The sequence below is a fragment of the Ananas comosus genome, linkage group 14 (genome assembly GCF_001540865.1).
Source record: "Ananas comosus cultivar F153 linkage group 14, ASM154086v1, whole genome shotgun sequence".
NCBI classification, from domain to species: domain Eukaryota; kingdom Viridiplantae; phylum Streptophyta; class Magnoliopsida; order Poales; family Bromeliaceae; genus Ananas; species Ananas comosus.
In genome coordinates this window covers 1,211,542-1,231,259 of record NC_033634.1, presented here as the reverse complement: position 1 = coordinate 1,231,259, position 19,718 = coordinate 1,211,542, and the positions used below count along the sequence as shown (strand labels likewise).

General features: G+C 35.5%; 3 protein-coding genes across 4 annotated transcripts; 1 reads left to right on the top strand and 2 right to left on the bottom strand.

Moving 5' to 3' along the window:
- LOC109720593 (vacuolar-sorting receptor 7-like) lies at positions 1,575–6,338 on the top strand. The gene is made up of 13 exons (XM_020247823.1): positions 1,575–2,230; positions 2,634–3,326; positions 3,656–3,744; positions 3,933–4,002; positions 4,197–4,280; positions 4,375–4,451; positions 4,569–4,650; positions 4,814–4,896; positions 5,020–5,083; positions 5,191–5,319; positions 5,682–5,785; positions 5,886–5,992; positions 6,076–6,338. The coding sequence occupies exons 1-12, from the start codon at positions 1,936–1,938 to the stop codon at positions 5,985–5,987; spliced, it is 1,872 nt and encodes a 623-aa protein (XP_020103412.1). The 5' UTR covers positions 1,575–1,935; the 3' UTR covers positions 5,988–5,992; positions 6,076–6,338.
- On the bottom strand, positions 6,231–12,620 carry LOC109720592 (multiple RNA-binding domain-containing protein 1-like). Its single transcript, XM_020247822.1, has 15 exons — positions 12,444–12,620; positions 12,236–12,343; positions 11,725–11,839; positions 10,846–11,624; positions 10,606–10,737; positions 10,327–10,413; positions 10,127–10,244; positions 9,536–9,859; positions 8,895–8,959; positions 8,463–8,634; positions 7,680–7,784; positions 7,496–7,597; positions 7,192–7,365; positions 6,765–6,896; positions 6,231–6,677 (listed from the first exon to the last, which is right to left on the bottom strand). Coding segments are annotated over exons 1-15 (2,532 nt in total). The 5' UTR covers positions 12,446–12,620; the 3' UTR covers positions 6,231–6,560.
- Positions 13,857–19,694, bottom strand: LOC109720615 (protein PLASTID TRANSCRIPTIONALLY ACTIVE 14). Of its 2 annotated transcripts, none has more exons than XM_020247851.1 (13): positions 19,409–19,694; positions 19,197–19,327; positions 18,973–19,107; positions 18,197–18,322; positions 17,764–17,892; positions 17,384–17,473; positions 17,154–17,304; positions 16,700–16,809; positions 16,301–16,372; positions 16,024–16,129; positions 15,356–15,556; positions 14,311–14,362; positions 13,857–14,214 (listed from the first exon to the last, which is right to left on the bottom strand). In XM_020247851.1, exons 3-13 carry the CDS (start codon positions 19,069–19,071, stop codon positions 14,136–14,138), a joined length of 1,215 nt encoding a protein of 404 aa, XP_020103440.1. In that variant the 5' UTR covers positions 19,072–19,107; positions 19,197–19,327; positions 19,409–19,694; the 3' UTR covers positions 13,857–14,135. The 2 variants fall into 2 exon arrangements, with proteins under 2 accessions (XP_020103440.1, XP_020103441.1); XM_020247852.1 differs by having other exon boundaries at positions 14,320–14,362; positions 19,409–19,692.

Sequence of the window (19,718 nt, the reverse complement as noted above, 5' to 3'; positions counted from 1 at the left end):
CTATAAATCTTATTAATTTTGTAGGACTGAATGTAATGTTTTTATATCAAATAAATGGCAATTTAATCCCTAAGGCTTCATTTGGTTCGGGTGTAAGAAAGAATTAGTTATTACAGGGATAGATACAAGTATGGGGATAAGAAAAATAGTCGTTTGGATAAAAATTGGGTTGCTCCCGGGGGATAAAAAAAATAGCATTTGAATAGATAATATGGAAAAAGAAAAATAGTGGGTAGTTATATATAGAAAATAGAGGTGTTAGCTTATTTCAGGTACCTGAGAATTACTATTCACGAATAAAAAATTTGTGTTTGGGTATAAAGGAGGATAAGGGGTTATCCCTCCCCTTATCCTCCATCCAAGCGGTGCCTAAAATAACTGTTGACCTTAAATCAAAGAACATTATTTATACTTCTTAGCACTACATCTGCTTCCCTTGGATAATTTTACTTATTGATTTGTCATAAATTCTTTATTGCCTATAGGATTAAGAAGAGTATTCGGCTGAATATATTTATATCCTTTGTTCATTATTGAATTGCTATGAAAATAAATATCCCAATATTTATACCATGTCTTTATATCTATTTCATCTAGGTGCTGAAACAATTCTTAGTGCTTGTTAAGCCTTGTTTTTGGAGCTTTTCTCTGATTGAAAACAGAAGTTACGATAAAGCTTCCTTTTCTTCAGTAGATAAATGTGTTTTTCTTGATCATTTTATTAAAATTTCTTCAAAAAACTCTATCTAAGAAGCTCTTACGCACAACGTGTATTAAGGGCGAATAGGACCTTAGGTTTTAAGTATTAATGGGACGAAGATTGTGACATGAGAAAAGTTTAATATTTACCAGGTCAAAGTCTTTGGATGTATCCTTCAGAGGTTATGGTCACATCAATGTTGCATCAACAAGATTGACTGATATTTATCCCTGATTTTATTTAAGAAAAATAATTCTCCAACAGAACTGAATTATAAGAATAAATCTACTGCACTAATAGGGCAAAAATAGTTAGAAAACAAATTTGGGATGTGGAAACTGAATTGTTTTCTCAGAAAAGAAAAAAAGAAAATTGAATAAGCAAAATTAAAGGTACTAATTTTTTCTTTTCTCCTCTTGTTTTTCTTGTCAAATCTAATGGTCAGTTGGAAAGTGTTCCTAAGAGAAAAACTCTAGCTTGTCTTGCACTCTAGGGGGTGACCATGACTCTTCAAATGACCAATATGCCCATAAATAAACAGAAAAAAAAAGAGGCACATATGCACTTTTTTTTATACTCATTTATTGTTTATTTAGATCCATAGACACCTTATTTGATACATATATATTTCATTCATTCAAGATCATAATTGGCAGATGAGATGTGTGATTAAGTATCTATGTATTCTATTTTTTAAAATAGGATAAGTTATTGTGTTGATGAATGTTTTCAGAATCATACTGTGAACTATCAATAAATTCAGTGATTGCATATGGAAAAAAATATATTATAATTTTACTTAAATTATTATTGAATAACTTATTCGGATATTCAAACAGACCCACATGATTTTTTTTATTAGCATGTTCATGACAAGAACCGCATGGATTTGCCTGTCATTTAGGAAAATGAATATGGTCATATAAGTGACACAATAAAAGATATTTTTAAATTTCCAACGGGCCCTTTCACCTTACAAGAAGGTAGTTGATTTCTCCCTCACATCTCACCTCACCTTGTCATCATCTTCTCTTTAATGTAAGCTAAGCAATCCCTCCCTTTCTCATTTCCTTCTTTCTCCAACATAGAATTTACAAACCAAGCTGTGGTGCAAACTAAGCAATCTCTCCCCCACTATTAACCAACCAAACTTAGAACCCTTCTCTTGTCCCCCTCCCCTTGTATCCTCTTCCTTCAATCTCCATCTCTACACCTATCAATTTATCTGTTTCTAAATGGCGAGCCGCCGAGAATGGCTCGCCGCCCTTCTGGTCCTCTTGGTGGTGGCGACCGTCAGCTCAGTCTCTGGACGGTTCATCGTCGAGAAGAGCAGAGTGAGGGTGGTATCGCCACACAGCATTAGAGGACGCCACGAAGCCGCCATAGCCAACTACGGCATACCGGATTACGGAGGTACACTAACTGGCGTAATCATGTACCCCGACAAGAAGACCACCGGCTGCGAGCCGTTCGATGCCCCTTTCAAATCGAAGACGCGACGGCCCGTAGTCCTTCTGCTCGATCGCGGAGGTTCTTTATCTATCTCTTTATCTCTTTCTCGCTGACTTTTCGTTTTCGTTCTTCAGATTTTTGTTTGATTTGTTTCGACATCGGACAATTTACTCAATTTAGTTTTCAGCAACAGCTTTGTGTTACAAATATAGCGGTAATTAATACTATGCTTACTGGCGAAACATTTATAAAATTGAGAAATTTGTTCCAATCAAACTGTATACAGAGAGAGAGCTTGATCAAATGCTCTGCATGCAGTAATTTTGCATTTAATTCATGTCATAAGCTGCTTTTGATCTCATCTTTATAAAAATAATCCTTAAAAGTATTTTTTGGTTGGGCAACAACAACTAGATGACTCAGCCCGCCTACTGTCAAACACATTAAAAGGGGAACTAAAAACTTTTCCCCTTTATTGTAGGTTGCTACTTTGCACTCAAGTCATGGCATGCTCAGAATGCCGGTGCAGCCGCAGTCTTAGTCGCAGACAACATAGATGAGCCTCTGCTCACCATGGACTCCCCTGAAGAGACCAAAGACAACAAATACGTCGACAAGATAACTATCCCTTCTTCTTTCATTGACAAGTCCTTTGGCAACACACTAAAAGAGGCATTAGCAAAGTTACCGGAGGAAATCGTGGTTAGGTTGGATTGGAGAGAATCAATGCCTCACCCTGATGAAAGGGTCGAGTACGAATTCTGGACCAATAGCAATGATGAGTGCGGTCCTCGATGTGATGAACAAATGAAGTTTATTCAGAACTTTAAAGGCCATGCTCAAATTTTAGAGAGGGAAGGGTATACACAATTTACTCCTCACTACATAACATGGTATTGCCCGGAGGCATTTATATTTAGCAAGCAATGTATGTCTCAGTGTATCAACAAAGGGAGATACTGTGCTCCTGATCCTGAGGAGGATTTGGATGTCGGTTATGATGGAAAGGATATTGTTATAGAGAATTTGAGGCAGCTTTGTGTTCATAGAGTGGCAAACGAGAGCGGCTGGCCGTGGATTTGGTGGGATTATGTGACGGATTATCACATAAGATGTTCGATGAAGGAGAAGAAGTATAGTAGGGATTGTGCTCAGGAAATTGTCAAGTCTCTTGGTAGGTCTACAAGCTTAAAGGTTTTGTTGGTCTGACTAGAGCTTTTGCTGAAGTATCATTCAAGTAGAACTATTCGAAAAAAACACTGATAGCCTTTCTATTGAAATCCTTCGACAACTTTGAGCAATAAAAGAATCACAAGTTTCAAATCAGTGTTTCTTCTTTCAAGAATTAACTCATTTTAACTTCTACCACAGCAAAAGCTCTGGATTTCCTGTTGCAAAATGCATATTGCCAAGCCAAACAAGCACGAGAATAGCTTGTTAGTCTTTCTTTACTTCTCTTTGATTTCAACTAAAATTTTATGTCGCTTCGGTTTGATGTATTAGGTTTACCCCTTGACAAGATTTCAAAGTGCATGGGTGATCCAGAAGCTGATGCGGAGAATGCAGTTCTGAAGAAAGAGCAAAAAGATCAGGTAGTTTAAAAAGCCCTTTGACCACTCATCCTTTCTAAATGTTACGTGTCCTTAAATTTGAATATTTTAGTACTATACATCTAATAAGAAGGTTTCCTCATCCGCTTTTCTTCTTTCCTACAAACATTTTTTAAAGAAATATTGGATTTTAGAATGGATAATTATGGTTCTTTGTTCTTGTATTATAGGTCAGCCACGGTTCTCGTGGAGACGTAACAATCTTGCCTACTCTGGTCATAAACAATGTTCAGTACAGAGGTTCGCTTCAGGCCATATATAAATTCTTAAGTGGATTATGATCAACATATTTTCAGTTTTACATTATCATTCATTACTCTTTACATCAAAACCTTGGCATATTAGGCAGTTTTAGATCTCTGGCATCACACACTTGATGAAGATGTACGCATATGATAACTATACTCTAAAGAAGTGCCTTTTCTTGTATGAAGGAATATTGGAGAGAACTGCAGTGCTAAAAGCCATCTGTGCTGGTTTTAAGGAATCCACTGAACCTCATGTTTGCTTAACTCCAGGTTTCTTTATAACTATATCTGGTATCTTACACCCTGTGCTTAAGCAATTTTTCTTTGTATCTTAATACGTGTTCATTTTCCATTGTAATCCTAGATATTGAAACAAACCAGTGTCTCAGATCGAATGGCGGCTGTTGGCAGGATGAACACCTGAATGTTACAGCCTGCAGGGTAACCATATGATGTTTAAGAAATTGCTCTCTTACTGTCTAACTAGCAGATAATTTTCTAAACTTGAACATTTGATTTCAACAACATGGTGGTAATACTCTCAATCTCTCTCACTAGGATACTTTTAGGGGAAGAGTGTGTGAATGTCCCGCTGTAAATGGTGTTCAGTACCAAGGAGATGGCTACACTTCTTGTAAAAGTAATACTATGTTTGTATGACATCTTTTACTACTTACCAGCTAAACTAAATCTTCAAGTCACAGCACAATGTTTTTTTTTTTTTTTTTTTTCCGGTACTGCACTTGTAATTTATTATAGTTTAGAATAAAATAGTTTTGTTCATGTTTCTATTGAATTTACAGCTGTGGGACCAGGGAGATGTGCAATGAACAACGGAGGTTGTTGGTCAGAAACTAGAGATGGACAAACATTTTCAGCTTGCACAGTACTGTGATCGATCTTTCTATCAAAAACATTTCATTTATTTATTTATTTTCCTCGCTCTTTTGCACTTTGTCTAAAGTTTCTTAAGGTAAGCTTACAAGTTTTTTGTTCCTGATGCTCATAGGACTCGGAGTTAAATGGATGCAAGTGCCCTGCGGGGTTTTATGGTGATGGTTACAAATGCGAAGGTATTACTCGTGTTTCTTCCTTAAATACTATCCTTGTTTACACCTATATGATCGATGCGAATAAGATCGATGATGACGATAAGTTGCACACTATAAAACTATTTCAGATCTAAATGAATGCAAGGAAAAGCTTGCATGCACTTGCCCAGGATGTTCATGCAAGAATACATGGGGAGGGTTTGACTGCAAGTGCAAGGGTGACCTTCTGTACATCAAGGGGCAAGATACATGCATAGGTAAGAGATTGTAGCAACATGTGGATGCATTATTATTTGCAGGAAAGCTATTGAACATATAATGTTTTTGTTATAATTTTTTTAACTTCTTTAAATAGTATCCTTTTAGTGGTTTAGAAACTGACACATAATAACGCCACCGTGTGTAGTTTCTATTCAAATTTTGCAGATAAATAACATTTTGGAGCTGTCTATCGAGATAAATACCCCCCTCAATCTTGTTAATAAAAAGCATATTACATAATTATGCAATTCAACATTTCTTTTACCATTAGTCAGATTAGTTACACATTTTTAAGAACTCTCATAGTTTATTCTTGCATATCATTATTGCTTAACTATTTTTCGCTTCTGTAATGCAGCTAAAAATGTGTCGAGTTTCGGATGGTTTTTGACTGTATTGGTTTTAGCATGTCTCGTTGGCGGCGGAATTGCAGGATACATATTCTACAAATACAGGCTCAGGGTACATTTTTAAGCTTTAAATCAACTTTAATTTCCTCGACTTTTATCAACAAAAATAGTATTACCATGCCGGAAACCTTACTAATGCTCCTTTTTTATAGTCATACATGGACTCTGAGATCATGGCAATAATGTCACAGTACATGCCCCTAGACAATCAACAGAACGAGACTCAACCTCTAAGAGTAGATACTGAAGCATGATATGGGTACTAAAATTATTATTTCATGTTTTCTCTGATTCGATATTTATGTCCACAAGTAGTTCACTGTTGGGTAATTTATGTTGCAGGAAGAGAGATCATAAATACATAAGATGAAGGCTTTCTTCGGAATGGTTGCAGCAAATTCGAGCCCTTGTTAGCTGTTACCAATTGCTCGTTTTATCTTATCGAGTACACATAGATGTATAAGTTGCTAATTTACAAAGCATACAAGTACAACTAATGGAGGTACCGTAACTGGTTTCTCATTTGATGGTACATCTTTTGTAAAATATGAAATGCTACATATGTAGGACTACTTAATAAAGTGCCGCACAATCTCTCCTTCCAACTCTCTTGTTATATCCCCCTTTTTAAATTGTCTTAATGAACTCATTCCATAGTTGAGAAATTATCAGTGAGCCAGCATTTTTTTAGCATGACATTGCACCGGTTAATAATACAAACAGAACCATTATATAAAGTCAAAATTTTGCGCTGCATCCATATAATGTGACTTGGCCCGAAAACTACTATATGATGAAAAAATTGATGGTACCTTCATCCATAAGATTCACTTTTTAGCCCTCTTCGATGGTCTCTGAAATCCACTGACGTCGTCTGTGAATTGTGCAGCAGTTCGTGCTCTTAATTCTTCCAAGCTCTCTCCCTCTTTTGCTCTCTCTATCACCTAAAAGGAAGGATACAAGGTGCACGCATTACAAATTTTGGATGGAGAAAATACATTATATATTTTCCAAAAATAGAGAATTTTTACCAAATGGCGGCCATATAAATGCGTGTTTGCGAGTGCTTGTAGAGCATTTTGCGCCTCATGCTTCGTGACATACTCCACAAACGCAAAACCCCTGTGACTCCGAAACTTCATGGGCAATCTTAAGCTCTTGATCTGAAGAATTCAGCAACAAAACTTTAGGAAATGATCAAAGAGATGCCAAACACTTCCAAAAGAAACGTGGCAAATATTAACTACATAATCTTATAATCCATTTTAAGATTTTCTTCACTATAATCCTGATTATCATTTTTTATTATCAGATTAAGATCAGATTTGTGAAGAAACAGAGCTAGTCTTAAACTAGCAGTCAATTAAACCATCTGGAACTCATCCATACATTGACAAAGAAACTCGAAATGCAAAATTCTTAAAATTTAATCAGGGTACCATAACGGACAAAGTTTACCTGACCAAATGGACTAAATAACTGCCTTAAATCTTTTTCTGTTGCCTCAAATGCCACATTTCTCACGATCAGCTTAGTTGAACTCCTATCTTTTTCACCCTTCTTTGAAACCTGACCATCTCTTTTTCCATGACAAAGTTGCAAGGAAAGAGCATGACCATCCAGAACAGTCCCCTGAAATTATATAACAAGTTACAGATTAGTACAGTTACCTAATTCCTCAAATGACAGTAAGTGAACAAAATTATTTGTCTGTAGTTTATGTTGCAAAATCTTCCACAAAAGTTGAGTTAAAATAGTTTACCTGCAAATCTTTGCAGACGCTGGTTGCTGTTTCCACAGAATCAAATTCAATAAAGCCAAAACCCATGGATACAAACTTGCCATTCTTAAGGTGCTTTTTCACCTTCAAAGTATAAAAATATATGATTATTAAGACCAAGGAAGATCGGAAAAATGTTGTTTAAATAAGCTTTTCTTCCATGTACCTTTACACTTTTTATTGTTCCATTCTTCATATTATTACTAAAGTGCAGCTTCAGAGATTCGTCCAAGGTCTTAAAATTCAAGTTCTTCACAAAAATTGACCGTGACTGCAAACAATAAAAGACAAAACAATAAAAAAAATCGGGATCTATTATGAGAAATTGATCAGAAGTCTGATATCAAAATGCACTGGCGATAAAATCAAATATCAACAGCATATTTGAAGCAATAACATAGGGAGAAATGAGATACAATCATCTATAGCTCTGAAAGCTAGAACTCTAATGCTAAAAAAAGAGACTAGCAAAAGAAATTTTGATATTAGAGGGACAATAGGGAAATCAGTTTACACTATATAATCTGGGAATAACATTTTCTCATAATGGTACTTGAATTTCTACCTCTTTTTTCTTTTTTTAGGGGGGAATATGGGACGGATGTTAGCTTTTTCCTGACACATTATTATTTGTTAAATGGATGGGTAGTAAGAATATGTATGGCGACAAAGAGAAGGGAATGAAGAAGTCAGCAGCTAAAGCACTTCAACTGGCATTGATTACAACAACAAAAAAAAATGCAGCGACCAAATACTAATATCCTTGATAATTATCTCCGTTCAAAAAGGTACAGAAGCTTACAGTGAGAAGGAAATCAAATAGCCTATATTAAAATAACGAAATATAAAGAACGATATTGCCACAAAAGTTGCTGAAAATTGAAGCTTCGCAGTCTAAAAGTGCATAAAAATTCTCACAACCAAGAGGCGAGCAAAGAAAATGTCGAACCTCCACCCTATCAGGATCAATATCTTCTTCTGGTACTCCCTCCATGCTTTCCTCCACTAAAACTTTTTTAACATTCTTCTCACCAACTACATTCTTTTGTTCCTCACATGCTGATGGTGGGGTAGGACAAAAAATATTTTCAGGAGCCCATTCCAGATATAATGGAGCATCTCTACAAGTAAAAATTTCCAGAACAAACAAGGGGAGATAAGATAATCATTTTCAAAATTTAGTCAACCATATTTGATTTGCACTCTTCATGAGAGACAATGTAAGCTGATGTATCATTCGATAAAAAGACATTAAGGATTCCATATTCAGAGGAGTTGACTGAACAACCACATTCATATTCCCCAAAAAACGTATGAAGAGTGCAAGTTTTTAATTACTTTAGAATTTAGATGTAAAGCAAGAAAAACTAAAGAACCTTACTTGTATCGTTTGTATGCTAAACACTTGAAAGCTGAACGAGCTTCTGCTGCTTCAAGAAAGATTACCTGAATAATAATGCAATAGAAGATACTGATTTATAAATTACTACAGCCAAAAACAGTAACGCAAAAAGGCCGAATTTGGGCGAATGAAAGCACATATTTACATATATACACCTGCAAAATTATCTATTTGCATTTAGACCCCTCCAAATTCTAAACTATGCCTTTCAAAAACTTAATTTCTTCCATATAAATCCTTGTACTCACGAAAATATAACACTTTCAGCCCAAGAATTGAATCATTTTTCAACTTATTATAGGGGTACACTCATACAAGGTTTTACTTTCAAGGAATATTTACATATCTTCTGGATTCTGTTGTGCTTGTATGTAACGGATAATTTTAAAGGAACATGAATGCAAAAGCATCTAATTAAAATGTAAATCTGAAGATTTTCTTTTGATGATTTGATCAAGCCAGTAAGAACCAATATGTGTACGGTGTACCCTTCTCTCACTTAAAAGTTGAATTTAAAGCAGGTATACCCATTGCCCCATGATAAAGGTACCTACCAAATGACCAAGTGGTTGGTGATGTAAATTTGAAGAGTGAAGAGTTTAATCAAGCAAGATTCATACCAAAGCCAATGTTCTGGTTGGTGGAAGAACAACTTTGTCTAGGCTCCCAAATTTCCCAAACATGCTAGCAAGATCTCCTTCGGAAGAACTGTAAGGTAAGTTCTTAACCAATATCACATGGTTGCTTCTTTTCATGTTTTCATTTTTTTTCACAGCGTATTCCTCCAAAGCAGCAATGTTGATTCCAGCATTAGATAGAGCTTTCTTGGTCTCTGCTACCACATGTGTTTCTCCCAGTGCTATACGCACAGCAAGATCATCCGCATCACGATCAAGTAATTCGCTTTTGCTGACGCCAGTTTTCCTGGCTATGTTTTCAACAACCTGATTGGAAATTGGATAATGATGAATCAAATATCACAAAATCCATTTTACATTAATTTGCAATTAAATCGAGTTCCAATGAAGTAAAAAAAAAATTCCAGTCAAGAATCATATATTACAAAAAATTATATATAGGAGTATAACATAAAAAGTAATATATCTAATGGAATACGAAGGACATCATCCTACTATCGATATAAAACAGTACATAGAAGAAAATAAGCTTAATGCATTTATTCATTAAAGTTTGCTGGAATATAAACATACAGTATCAGGACGCATGAATAAGCTATTCCACGCCCGTGTATCACCACTAGCTTCAGATGCCTTCCTCTGATCTGCTCTTAACTGCTTGAAGGTCTTATTCTCCACCACATGATTAGACCTTAATGAATTCAAAACAAACAGTTAAATCAAACAAGCTTGTGAGGAATGGAAGTACCAAAGGATAATACAAAGGTTCTTACTCAAGTTTCTCATCATTTTGTGGCTTGGCAGGCATGACGTGTAATAACCTGCCTTGGAAACTTGAGTTGTCTAACTCTTCAAGTGCCCTATAACATTAATAAGGTGTCAATGCAACATAATGGAATACAAACATAATAATGACTCGAAAAAAAAAAAAAAAAGAAGCAAAGAATGTCATATAGATATTATCATATCTCCACCAAATTGAATATAACCAATTCTTTTAGTACTAAGTAAGAATGAGATAGCGGGTATAATTATGCGACAAAAATTATTACCTTATAGCAGATTCTGGAAGTGAAAAAAGCACATAACCTATTCCTTTGGACCGTTTAGTATCTTTATCAACAACAAGATGCACGTGTGAGACATCACCAAACTGGCTAAAAAGCTCCATCAAATCCTCTTCACTGGACACCATCAATAATAATTTACTCATTAAGAAGATAAGTCAGGATAGATTTAAAGGACTAACATCTGCATTCGACTAAAGTACTATAGAGAGTATAACACCATACGTAGTCGTGTAAGGAAGATTGCGGATAAATAGCCGGCCAGTTTCCAATGCCTGTTTCTTCTCATCACTTACTGACGATGTTGGATTCTCATTATTAACATCTTCACCATCAGAATTTACTAAAGGAGACTCCTTTTCCTCTCCATTGATGTCATCTTCTCCAACTGAGAGCCCATTTGCATCTCTCTCTTGCATTTTACTCGGCGAGTTTTCATTATTTATATCCATATCTGTTTGACTTTTGGAATCTTCGTCATCAGAGTCTGAAGATTCTGCGTCTGACCAATTTTTCTTAATTCTACTCTTAAAATACTCCATGTCAGTCATATGATCATGTTCCCTTGTTTCCAGTGATTCCTCCACCTCATTTTCTTCAGAAGAAGTGCTTTTAGTCGCCTCAGGTTCGCCACTGCTACCATCAGTTGTTCTAGTCTTTGGTCGAGCTGCTTGCTTTTGTCCCACCTGTGGCTGCTGACAATCTTTCTCATTGATTTTGCTATCTTTGTCAACAAAGTCACCAGCACCAATTGCATCATTGGCCCACAACTTCGACTTACTCCGTGGCTGCATGACTTGGAGAAATTCTTGGAGCTTTGGATCATTAACTTCAGTGCTTTTACATAGATTAGCATTCAATTTTTCACCTTCAGAAATTTTTGTCAGTGAAACTTGGTCACTGACACCAGCATTGTCTTTGCTTTGACTCAAATGAGTGCTTCTCTTTAGAGAATAACGGCTCCAAGGACGAGGCAAGTTCAGATCACCAACTTTACGAGCAACCTACAATTGGCAGATAAGCTTACAAAGTGCTTATTATACTTCATAACTCTCCGCCATCTTTCAAGAGCTATCTATGTAAGAACATGGGGTATCATCTCACCTCACATATGAGCTTCCGAGTGTCCATGAAAGTGTTGTTGAAATAATTGAGGGCCGCCTCTGCTTCCTTCTCAGAACGAAACCCAATGAACGCAAATTGCCTACTCTTCCCATCTCTAATCAAAACCAAAGAAATTAATTTTAACTACTATGCTACACAAATAAGAACAAATCCCCAGACTTGAGGAAAAGAATCCAAATGTTATATACTTCATATTCAGAAAAAGAGGCGAAAAAAAGGAAGCATGAATTAATGATGTGCTACTACATATAAACTGAACAGAAAGGTTTTTTCGCTACAGAAACTGATTCAAGTTGAGAAATTTAATCAGCTTCAAAATAAATAAGCTAAACTAGCGAAACAAATTAGGAGCTTCATGGTTTTAGAGAAGTAACTAGAATCACACAAGACATTTCAAACTCAACAAACAAACATAAGAGAACAATTAAAAAAGCGAATCGAACACATGAATTAATGGTGATAAAGGATTTGACGATGGGATTTTTCTCACTTAGTGCGCATGATCTTAGCGTCGGTGACTTCGCCCTTCTGGGAGAAGAACTCTCTGAGGCGATCCTCATTGACGTACTTGGGCAAATTCTTTACGCAGAGACGAGACCTGTGAACCAAAGAGAGCACAAAACCCAATTAGCCCTAGAGGAAAAGGAAAGAGGCGATTCCTCGAACACGAATTGAGAAGGACTAGTAGGAGCTCTCACATCTCTAGGGCTCAGTAAGAGAGATTCTAGGGTTTCGGAAGTGTAGAACCCTAGTTATCGGGGAGAAGCGGCGGCGATGGTGTAATCGGCGGAGAGAGAGAGAGCCTGAAGCGGGGGAAGAGGAAGGGGGGACTTTTTTACAAAATAACCTCTAACATTTTGTAATTTGATAACTAACCCTCTTTTTTACAAAATAATCTCATAACTTTTTAAGGCAATGACTCGATTATATACGAAATAAAGAAAAGTAAGGTGGTTAGAATTATACATGTATTATTAAAATTTTTATTTGATTATTAAGATTGTATAGATAGATTATTAGAATTTTTTGATTTTTAAAATTATATGAAATTATATAGATATATTATTAGAATTTTTATGTTGTTAAAATTATATGAAATTGTATGGATAGATTATTAGAATTTTTAAATGGTTAAAATTATATTAAATTATATGTATAGATTATTAGAATTTTTAGATTTTTAAGATTTTATGTGATTTGTTGAAATTTTTATATAATTGTTAAGATTATATATAGAATACAGAAAAAAACAGTAAATAAAGAAAAAACAGTGAATAATACATCGCTTTTGTATTAGAAAGGTAGTGAAAATTATAATATAGCTCCTACACAGCAAAAGAAGAATTGATTTGCCAAAAAAAATTGTTATAAAGTTATTACCCCATTTAAAAATTTTATAGGACCATTTTGAAAAAAAAAAAAAAAATCCAGGAAGGGGAGGCAAGGGAATTTTATAAAGGCCTCTCCATAGAAATCTTATACGGCTGTTGCTTCTTAGACGGATGTGAGTAGTGGGGCGCTCCCGGAAACCCGATATGAATCAGATCGGGCTAGCGTCATTGGATGTTGGGTTCGGATAAGTTATACCCGATAGTTATTAAACGGGTCGGTTCAGTTTGGATTCCGACAGTTCTGACGCTAACCTCAACCTCATAGGCGGGTCATTTCTACCTGTTTGAAATTAAGAAAAATTACATTACATGCTATACAAAAAAGTATAATAAAAAAAACTTTATTTATTTTTTATATTATATATTAGATTTTATTTATGATTAATAAATTAATTATGATATATTTTATATAGTTTCAGCGAAGAACGAAAAGATATATCAGTATATATTTTCTCCCTAACTATATTTTGCTTACGATCATTGAATAATAACAAACGTACCCAAAAGCTTGTGAGCTCGATAAGGAAAAAATAAATATATGTTTAGTTAAATAATAATCTTGTGGATTGTTTTTGTTTGCAAAACTGTAAGATAGGAGAAGTCACTTATACAAGAATTAAGAATTGATGTTCGGACAAACAGTTTCCAAAGCTTTTAATAATTGTGATAGCTATAGAGAATGAACTTTAAATTACTAAAAATAAAATTCTAAGTTAAAGATCGTAGAATAGTAGAGAATATTTCGATTAAAAAGTGAAAAAAAAAAGAAGCTGCAGAGTAGCCTGTTAAAACTGGTTTCGTCAGGCCCTTAACTGGTTACAGTTAATAGAGTTGAAACCTAGGGCTAAAACTGGATACGCAGCACTAGATAAATTAAACAATACAGAGAACTCACTAGGAAAAGCTATTTGAAAAATAAATAAATAAATTATCTTGACTAGGCCTGGAAATGATACTATTTCTACAAAACAATTCCTTGTATATGTGCATAGTTAGAACCTAGAACAATATTCTATCCTGATAAAGATCCAATGCCTCAATGACCTTCTCTAAGAACAATTTCCGGTGCATACGATATCTGCAGATTAGCAAACAATTCAATCATCAGAAGGAAAAGGAAAAATAAAAGCCAAAGGACCAACAAAAGAAAACTAAACATAAAAATTGAGGGTACATCTCATACTCGATGGCGGCTTCGCGTGTCCTACTAAAATTTTCATCAGAATCTGAAAACCAAGAATAAGAAGAAAAGGTATTACTTCAGGCTCAGACAATTCAACCAATCAAAATATGGCTTTTAATATTCTGTGAAATCTGAGTTTTCACAATTGCCCCTAAAGTTTAGTACAACTATGTTCTTATCTCAAGTTCACAAGTTGAGTGAAAATGGGTATCAGTACAACTATGTTCTTATGGAATTCATGGGGAAAGTTGAATTTGTATCAGTAAAAGGTTTCATATAGGGAATCTTTTGTAAGTATGAGGGTACATATATGTACATATTAATAGTATAGTAGCCTAGTTCCATATACATATATATATATATATATATATATAGAGAGAAAGAGAGAGAGAGAGAGAGGCTACTATACTCTTATGAGTATAGAGTCCTTCGTACTCATAAGTTATTTTCGATGATGGAGCTTCCGAATTGACGATCCACTCCGTTAAATATGATCTAGAGTATTTGAAATTTCTAAGAGATAAATTTTGCAACTTTTCGAAATCATAATAAAGTCCATCAAGTGGATATAAAATGAACAGTCGAAATTGAATTACGTCCTAAAAATGGATGATCGGATCCTTTAATTTAAGATTGGAGTTATTGATTTTTATCTAGATAGTGAATAGAATTTTCTATCAAAAATTCAACCGATTCCGATATTTTTACACCATTAAACTAGCAAGTATCCCATACCGGCAGTTAAAAACTATCAACTTTTGATACCTTTTGATCGTGAGGTAAATGATGTCAAAAAATTATAAAATTTGATTTCTAGGAGTTTTAAATGCTTTAGATAGTGTTTAACGTTATAGATCGTCGATTTGGAAGCTCTATCATCGAAAACGACTTATGAGTACGAAAGCGATCGTACTTACAAGAGTATAGTAGCCAGACTCTTTATATATATATAAAACAGACCAACAAGAAAATTCAGGTTATGCAGGAATCAGCAGGTGAATAGATAATGCTGCTAATTTTGAAGGGTAAACAGTACCTAAAATCTGCTGATCTTGTCGAGAAGTAGTTGAGAATTCTGACAACATTTGATGGCATTCTTCTTGCAACTCACGTGCGGCTTTTCTTTCCATGCTTGGGATCGGAGGCATATCTCCATCCGACCACATCGGCAATGTGCGAGCAGCGGCTATGACTGCTCCGTTCATGAAGCTATTGTCTTCTCCGGCGGACAAGAGATCTGGATTTTTACATTGACAGGATGATGCATTTAATCAATAAAGCATATAGGAAACCTCATGATTGTGATAGATGTGAAGAGTTAGTTGCAAAATTCAGTCCCTGAAGTTTGAGCCGAGTTTTAATATAGGATTAAGTTGGCAAATATAGGGATGACAATTTCAATTTTATCCTCAAGAGTTTCAATCTTAACCCTGAAGCTTCAACCCATTTTCACTCAACTGGAATATTTGACCTGTTTCAGATTCATCCCTTAAGCTTCAATTTGTAACAAAGTTAATGATGGTGCCGACATGGCACTTATCGCCTCATTGGCCTGTCAACGAAAGAGCCTAACTGTTATGCGCAAGAAGCATTAGGGACTTAAGTTTACAATTGAAGATATGAGGACAAAGCTGAAAAATCTATAGACAAAATTTGTAATCAAACCAAATATAAGACAACAGATAGAAATGGAAAAATCCTCACTATTGTGATAGAATTCGTCAGGTAAGCCGGAGATGTTGAAGGCTGATAAGAATGAATCCAAGTGAATCTTGGCAGTACTAGAGAAATTTATAACATCCCATGGATTCTGCAAAACTTTGATAAATGAGAAAAATCCAAGAGTCACATAAAAGGCCAATTGTATACTACTAAACTTGTTTAAGATTATTGATATAAAGACATCAATTTATCTTAAGCATTTGCCAGAGAATAGAAAAAAAAAAATTTAACTTATGTAAAGAAACTAAAACTATCATACTGCTGGTGACGAAAAGCCATATCTTTCCATAAACATGTTGTTCTTCTGTCCGCTCAAGTAGTTTATAGTCATCTGTCGAATTCAAAGAAATCAATTACAAGGGCTAGATAAGTAATTTTAGAAATAACTGGAAAACTATCTAGATATTCAGATTATGAAAAGCCTTTATGAAATAGAAGAACCTTCCTTCTTACACACACAAAAGAAAAAGAAAAATGAGGTCCTTGAGAGAATATGGAGGCAATCCTAATCTTCAGCACATTAGGAATTTCAACATGCCTGTTAGAAGTAAATTCTCAAGACAATCCATTTATTGTTGGCACGTTACATATTGAGAAAAACTAGGTGTTCGCTGGCTAACTAAACTGAACCTAAACATAGAGTCTCTGTAAGGATTACCTCATCTCCTTTCTTGATGCGCTGCCCGGCATTTATCATAACTTCAAGCATGCGATCTTTAAAACGCCAATGAAGAAAGCAATTTGGTTGGAAGGAATGGTTCAACATATCTGCAAAATAAAATAAATAAAATAAAATAAAAAATTCAACTTGATCAGTAGCCATAGCAGCAGCTCAGAAGGTTTGACCAAAAGTATATTAATTCCAAGATGTTGGATAGAACAAGGTGCAAATGATGAACTATGTAATGAGCTGAACATGAGAGGGAGTAGTTAGGTCACTCAAATGTATTTCTATGTAACCCTCTGATAGGCACATCTTTGTTAGTATCAGATATCACACATATACTCAATTAAGAATGTATTAACAGAAAAGTGAGGTTAACAGAAAAGTGAGGAAAAGTGTAACTGTTAGGTTATATATCAGCAATGAGAACTAAAAGGTAAAAGAGTACCAGCATAAGGAACTAGCATGTTTGCATCTTGTACAAGAGCTCCAAGTCTTATTCGCATTCCAACAGAACGAGACTGAACGATACTCAATGCCCAAAGAAATCTTTCGGGATCACGAGCGAGGCGTTTAATCTTTAGAGGTGCAGCAGAGTGCTGATAAAGAGTATGCATGCCAAGATGTTAAAAGGGATCACAGACAGAAAAATTAACGACATATAGTATGAAAATTTACCCAATGTTTTTCCCAAAATTCTATTGCTCGTTTCTGCTGTTCTTCCATCTTTGAAGCTAGAACTTGGTCTTGGAGTTCCAAAAGGTCCTCCTAAAAACAAGATATTATAGATATAGATCAAGCATGAGTAAACAATTGATAAGGTAAGATAGGTAGATAGTTTAGTTATTAAACAATGTTTATGAATGATGATGATATTGCTGTCAAGGACTTAAATGGCAGTAAAGAAGTTCTCAGTAAAATTGTGAAAAGGAGGATTAAAAGTAAGAAGGAAAAAAAAAACTAATATCCAAGTGAATGATGAATTTAAAACTTGTAACTCTAGCTTGGATCTATGCAATCGTACGGCACAGATTGCAACTTATTTCTATTCAACAGACCTTCTGGCCGAGAAGCAAGCTGGTGCATTCATCAGGACTTGGTAAGAAATCACCATATAACTGCCAAAAGTTGCCGTCCACGTCAAATGCAAACAGAAGAAGACAGGCTGATCTCAGATCCCAGTCAGTCTGTTATGAAAGATCAGAGATTGAGATAGAAATATGCTTCAATTAGCACTCACAAAAAATGTCAACATTAATGGGGCAAAATGGTTAGGAAAAACATGGAATGTTAGAGCAGGATTGGAAGCTAAAAAACAGACAAGGTAATGAACATTTAAATGCTGGTAACACATCTGATCATGTGAAAGATGGTTATATCATGGGCTATGACGATTGGGTGCAAACATAAGCTAGAAAATAAATATTATCATTAAGAGAAGAATTATATATTTCAATCCAAAAGATATCAATATGATTTATTTTCCATTACATCGGGTTTTGTAGAGTTGATAATATCAAATATAGGATGACCGACTGGTACAATATCAGGAAAGAACATCCAGGGAGGCTTCTGACTTATAGTCAACATCAATTCCAGCGGGATCTCCATAATCACCTGGAAATGATTTTATCAACAAAGTAGATATTACTTCACAGTAGAGAGGCAAACAGTGGAAACATTTAAAAGAAGAACAAAGAGACAAAACAGTACTAATGAAAAAGTAGAGATAGACAATCAAAGATTCAAAATGCTGCTCTACAACATTTATAACGTAAGTATATAAACAATTATACTATTACAAATGGTTCTTTTGTGCTTCAAAAGTATTACAGGCGACGTAAAAGCAGAAGACAATTGTAATGGAAGTTATATTTTCACTTTACCATTAACACATGATAATGAGACTGCTCTATGGTGTAGACCTCTTAAGAACCAGTTAAAGATAACATCTACAAGTGGAATTTCAACAACAAGGCCTGAACAAATTTGCAATTTGAATATTTTCATAGAGTTTTTTTTTTGGGTGGAGAAAAGCAACCTATGTTCTGAATTCATCAGTTTTCTCAAAGTAATCGTTATTCTTCGCATTTTCTACAAACATACCAATGAATACAGTTTTATCTGGTTATTGCATAATCCAAAGTAACCCTTTTCTCCAAAAGAAAAATAATTAGTAAACACTTGAGAACATAGAGTCTGATTGCATAAGAAAAGTACCACCAAAAAAAAAAAAAAAAACGAGCTCAGAAAATTATCCTACTAACCCTAGCTCGCCGCAACGGCTCGAACATCGCGAGACGCGTAAACTCCGAACCATCCGGCCCTCCATGAAGTCGACCCATACGCCCGAACACTGCGCACATAACCTATTCGATAAAAGTCCGGATCGGCAGCTCCAACTATAACAATCCAAAAACTACATTACACACAAAATTCTCAAATGGTACCATAATTTGCCGAGAAAAAAGATTCGGACCGAAAAGCTCACCTCGAACGATAAGACCTCAACCTGGGGCGGCTCAAACAGCTTGAATGGGGAGGAGAGGTGGAAACTCTCATGTAGGAACACTCCTTCTTTGCCTTTGGTGATGCAAAGCAAGGATTCTCTTGGCTCTTCAGCTGAAGAAGACGAAGGAAATGTCAGAGAAGAGGAAACAAAGCAATGAGGAGTAGAGAGGAAGAGGGGAATAGAGGAGTTACAGTGGTAGTGGAGGAGAGAGAAGGGGCGGGAAAGGGAGAAGGAGAGGAGAAGAGGCCATTGGAGCGAACGGGTGAAGCTCGTGCAGTCCCAGAATGGAGGAGGAGAGGTGGGAAAAGGGAGAGTGGAGGTGGAGTTGGAGGGAGACGTTATCCTGCACCAAAGCGGGCGCTTCCGAGATCCGACCCGGAAAGAAATAATAGCGATTGAATTCAGAATCATACGGCCCGACCGTACACCGAATCCGGTAGCCGCATTTCACTATCTCCACCCCTTCTCCCTCTCCTCTCCGATCGAACAGAGCTAATAAAC